The sequence below is a fragment of the Triticum dicoccoides genome, chromosome 1A, assembly GCF_002162155.2.
Source record: "Triticum dicoccoides isolate Atlit2015 ecotype Zavitan chromosome 1A, WEW_v2.0, whole genome shotgun sequence".
Taxonomy (NCBI): Eukaryota; Viridiplantae; Streptophyta; class Magnoliopsida; order Poales; family Poaceae; genus Triticum; species Triticum dicoccoides.
In genome coordinates this window covers 589600258-589604852 of record NC_041380.1, presented here as the reverse complement: position 1 = coordinate 589604852, position 4595 = coordinate 589600258, and the positions used below count along the sequence as shown (strand labels likewise).

The following is a 4595-nucleotide window of genomic DNA, read 5'->3' as shown; positions in this document are numbered from 1 at the left end:
GGTGACTACGCCGTCTTCCGAGGGTTCCTGAAATCCGCGGCGAGATCTACGGCAACATGGCACATGAATAAGGGATGATTAACAGAAGAGAAATATATTTCTGTTCAGCGTTTTCCAATGTTTTGTTACGAGTACTCTGTATATCCAGAACTATATTAGCCAAGTAATTAATGGGCCAGCAAATAAGACTTTGGCACGAGAAGAAGAGGAAGAAGAAAACCCACCGGGAGAGACGACGGACGGGTGGATTGGGAGGCGGGAAGACTCGCCGTCGCGAGAGGACGGAGGAGAGGGATGGTGGCGAGAGCGAGGAGAGGCGAGGCATCGTCGGGGCAGGCAACGATCCGGGCCTGCCGGCCGGCCGGCGTCGGCGGGGTCGGAGGATCGATCGAGCGGAGGGTTTTGCACCTGAGCGAGCGGCGGCGCGCCTGACGCCAAGTATTTTGCAGGCAAGTACTACTGGTAGACCTCTCATCGTCAAGTAGTCGTACATAGTATCACAAAGCTGTTTCTATTAAAACAAAAACAAAAACAAAAACAAAAACAAATCGGGGTCAACATGGACACGGCCCTGCACACCACGAGACGTATGTTTTGAGCTAGCGCGACACGCCGTTGACCAGATGCGCTCGCCCGCCAATTCAGTCGGTCATCTGTCAGCCTAAAAATAGGCGGGGACGTCGTTGACGACGATACGTGCGCTCATCTGTTTGCCGGTGCTCACTGCGTGCATGCATGCCAGCCACGTACGTACGTAGCTTCTTTTTTTTTTTGCGGGTGACGTACGTAGCTTCCATGCAGATCGATGGGGCATGGCTGCTAGCCAATCATGAGACGACATTACATTCCAGCACAATCATCATTTAATTTCTGATTGGTTTAATTTGTTGGCGGCAGATCGGGTCTGGAACCCTGTATGTTTATGTAGATGCATCACCGACCCATATGCCGGTGGGTGATTAGATCAGATTAGACTAGATGCTAGTATAGTAGTATATTGTTTGTGCCAAAATAATAGGGCAGCTGTAAGATGCTCATTTCTCTGCTGCTAACGATCTTGACCTACTAGCTTTCTTCTGGTCCTGGACTCCTGGGTGTGGATGGGTGGATTCCGTGCACCTTCCTCCGGGGTTGAGCTAGCTGGTGCCGAGCTAGCTAGCTAGGAGGCAGTGTAACCAACGGTTCATAGAAAATTCAGCCCTGCTTTCCTTTCGTCCCTGTGGGCTGTCCTCCGTGGACCATCATTTTGTCCTGCATGCATGCATGCCAAGGAGGTCCAAAACGAACCTAACTTCAAAAACAAAAAAACGAACCTCGTTTTCCATTTGAACACTCCCAACCAAAGGTTCAAGGCTGTCACACGGGATGCGCAGAACGAGCACATTTGCACCATGGCAAGCCTGTCACGCGGTATGCGCACATCTATGTGGTTTCACTGTAATAAATTCATAATAACAATAACTCTGCACGAGCTGTACAAATACCCAACTCCAACTGTGTCAAGCCCCAACACAGGAGCTAAATTCTCCTTCATTTTCGCCCTTTCTGAACCTCCCGCGAGCAGTAGCTAATGTCGCAACTACCACGACCAAGTAAACCTCACGCCAGCAGGCAAGCACCACCGTCATCATCTCGCTCTCAAGCCTCGAGTAGGTTTACGAGCTGGTCTAAAAATAATAAGGAGAGGAGAGGCTGATTATAACTTGCTACTCACATCTAAGTTGTTTTTATTTGTTTAAAAAAAAGTTGTTTTTATTTGGGGATAGTTACAGCTGACCTGAGTTCAGGCACAGGCGCCACCAGGGAACAAAAAAACAACAAGGTACCCACCTCACCTGACCTGGAGTCAGTCTCCTCGTCTCCACCAGTCAGTCATTCTATACAACCTTTTTTTTTTACTTCAGACAATAATCACATGACTAAACTGTATCTAGAAATTAAATTCGCAGAACTAATTCAATGGAGAAGTTCCGAAAATTGCCCAACCGTGCAAAGATCCGGCTGAAAAAACGCACACAAGTTATAGACTACACCCAAGCCCTTTCGCTCCTAACCCTAGCAAGAGGTGATCTTGGGCGCACCGCGCTGCTACCTTTCCTTCATCGGTGAGATGTTGTCCCCCTATCCTCGTTCACCAGACCTATTGCTGTGGGAGCGCTGGAAGGCCTAAATCTATGATGGAGATGTGGTTTCCTCCATTTGGAAATTTTAGGCAGGCCTTCGTTGTCCGTCGCTTCAACCCTTACGACAGATAGTGGCGACAGCATACAATAACTTAGTCCTCGGTGGTGCACCGTTGATAGTGATGGCGTTTCTCGTTGATTAATTCTTCCATCTCGATGTTTTTGTATGTTGGCAATGTCTATGGTTCGCAGGCAAAGATTCTCACCATTCATTTTGTACGTGAAACTAGAGATTGTCGGTGTGGCGGCGCCAAAACTATCATTTGCGGTCATTCTGGTCACGTTGGTGCATCCTTAGGTGTCGACGTGATGCGCGCGAGTTTTATTGGAAGCTGAGCTTTTCTGGTTGTGACATTTTCTTTTCTTTTCTTTAGGGACGGTGGTTTTCCAAAACCTTGGTCATGATAACTTTCCGTCCGTGAACAATGTTAGGATGGCTTGAGCATTGGAGCGGTACACCATCGGCCTATTCGAGAGCCCCAGGGACCCCGGCACAATTTCTTTGTACAGTGATATTATGTTTCTACTGCTAGTTTGGTTTATAGACTCAAGTGTTTTTTGTTAAGAAAAAAGGTACAAACACCAAGTTCTTTTGTACTCCATGTCTAATTTTGCATGCCACACAACTAAGTAAAACCTCACGCCAGCAGCACTGAGCCACTGACCATCCCCTCTCTGAAGTAGGTTTGCAAGCTGGTCTAAAAATATTTAAGAGAGGTTAATTATAGCTTGCTAGTTGCAGCCAACCTGCGGCAGCCACCAAGAAAGGGGAGTCCCCTCTCTGAAGTAGGTTTGCAAGCTGGTCTAAAAATATTTAAGAGAGGTTAATTATAGCTTGCTAGTTGCAGCCAACCTGAGGCAGCCACCAAGAAAGGGGAGTCGCGTACCAATCTATGGTTGGATGATTAGTCAGATTGTGGTATACCCAGCCTATCAAGGTTTAAGTCCTAGTGCTTGCATTTGTTTCTGAATTTATTTCAGGATTTTTCAAGATGATATTCAGACTTAGTCTTTCGGAGGTGCTCGTAGGGATAGGATGTGTGTGTGTGCATTCATAGAAGTGAGTGTATGCATGTGTATATGAGCCCTTGCGTCTGTACTGTGTTTAAAAAAACAAGAAAGTGGAGTACGTATTACCGTGCAGTTTTTGACGCGCACGGCGGGCGCACCCACCTAGAGTTTCCTCCTCCATCGCTCCGCTCCTTCCGTGCATGCACCCACCGACCCGGTCACCACCAACGCCGACGCGTCTTCCTCCCCGCCTGCCGCCCGGTAATCTCTCCATAAATATATACCAAAGTCGTCTTCTCCACCCCGGCCGGTCTCACCCCAAACCCATTCTCCATCCCCACCTCCACCTCCTCCGATCCCATCCACCCCCACCCTCACCGCCACCAAGTCAAAGATCCAACCTTTACCTCCATCGACATGACGAACCCATCGCCGGCGCCAGCCAAGGGGGCGTCGCTCCGGGGCAGCCAGCTGAAGCAGCTGCGCTCCCTCTTCGACCGCTTCGACATGGACGGCGACGGCAGCCTCACCCAGCTCGAGCTGGCGGCCCTCCTCCGCTCCCTCGGCCTACGCCCCACGGGCGACGAGTCGCGCGCGCTGCTCCTCGCCATCGACGCCGACGGCAGCGGCACCGTGGAGTTCGACGAGCTGGCGCGCGCCATCGCGCCGGTCCTCACCGCCCACGCGCCGCGGCTCGTCGACCAGGCGCAGCTGCTCGAGGTCTTCCGCGCCTTCGACCGCGACGGCAACGGCTACATCTCCGCCGCCGAGCTCGCGCGCTCCATGGCCAAGCTGGGCCAGCCGCTCACCTTCGAGGAGCTGCGGACCATGATGCGGGACGCGGACGCGGACGGGGACGGCGTGATTAGCTTCGGGGAGTTCGCCGCCGTCATGGCCCGGTCCGCGCTCGACTTCCTCGGAGTCCCCGCCGCCTAAGATGTGAGATGACGACCGGGCGGGCTCCGGTTGGCTCTGATCGGATCGACCGGTAGTATGATTCTTCTTCTTTGGTAGAAGTAGAACTAGTGGTAGTAGGATGGTTCAAGGCCCGGATTGGATCAACTGTAACGAACTCACACGGAATTGCAACGTTGACCTGAATGTGTATAAATTTTGGTAATTTGGTCAATCGATGCGTCCGCTGCTTGTTGGTGATATTTCTGCCGTATGGACCCGTCCGGCCTGCCCATTTTTGCAGATGGCGATGGACATTAATTGACTCATTCGGTTTACTGAGTCCTGATTATGATCTTCGTTCGAATTATTTACGTAAAATTATTTCATCTTTCAACTGTTTGAAATCATCACACCGGTGGAGCTGTCGTTGCCCTGCAGCAGCTAGTCTGAGATATAGCTGGCCAAACGGGCCGGCCCGGCCCGACACAGCACGGCCCATCCTAA

General features: G+C 51.1%; 1 protein-coding gene across 1 annotated transcript; it reads left to right on the top strand.

The window, feature by feature from the left end:
• The first annotated feature begins 3507 nt into the window (after positions 1 to 3507).
• Positions 3508 to 4394, top strand: LOC119346836 (probable calcium-binding protein CML14). Its single transcript, XM_037615985.1, has one exon. It carries the CDS (start codon positions 3612 to 3614, stop codon positions 4128 to 4130), a length of 519 nt encoding a protein of 172 aa, XP_037471882.1. The 5' UTR covers positions 3508 to 3611; the 3' UTR covers positions 4131 to 4394.
• Positions 4395 to 4595: the final 201 nt, after the last annotated feature.

What these genes read in the sequence shown, in the direction of transcription:
- LOC119346836 (XM_037615985.1), top strand. Translation starts at nt 3,612, where the DNA reads ATGACGAACCCATCGCCGGCGCCAGCCAAGGGGGCGTCGCTCCGGGGC.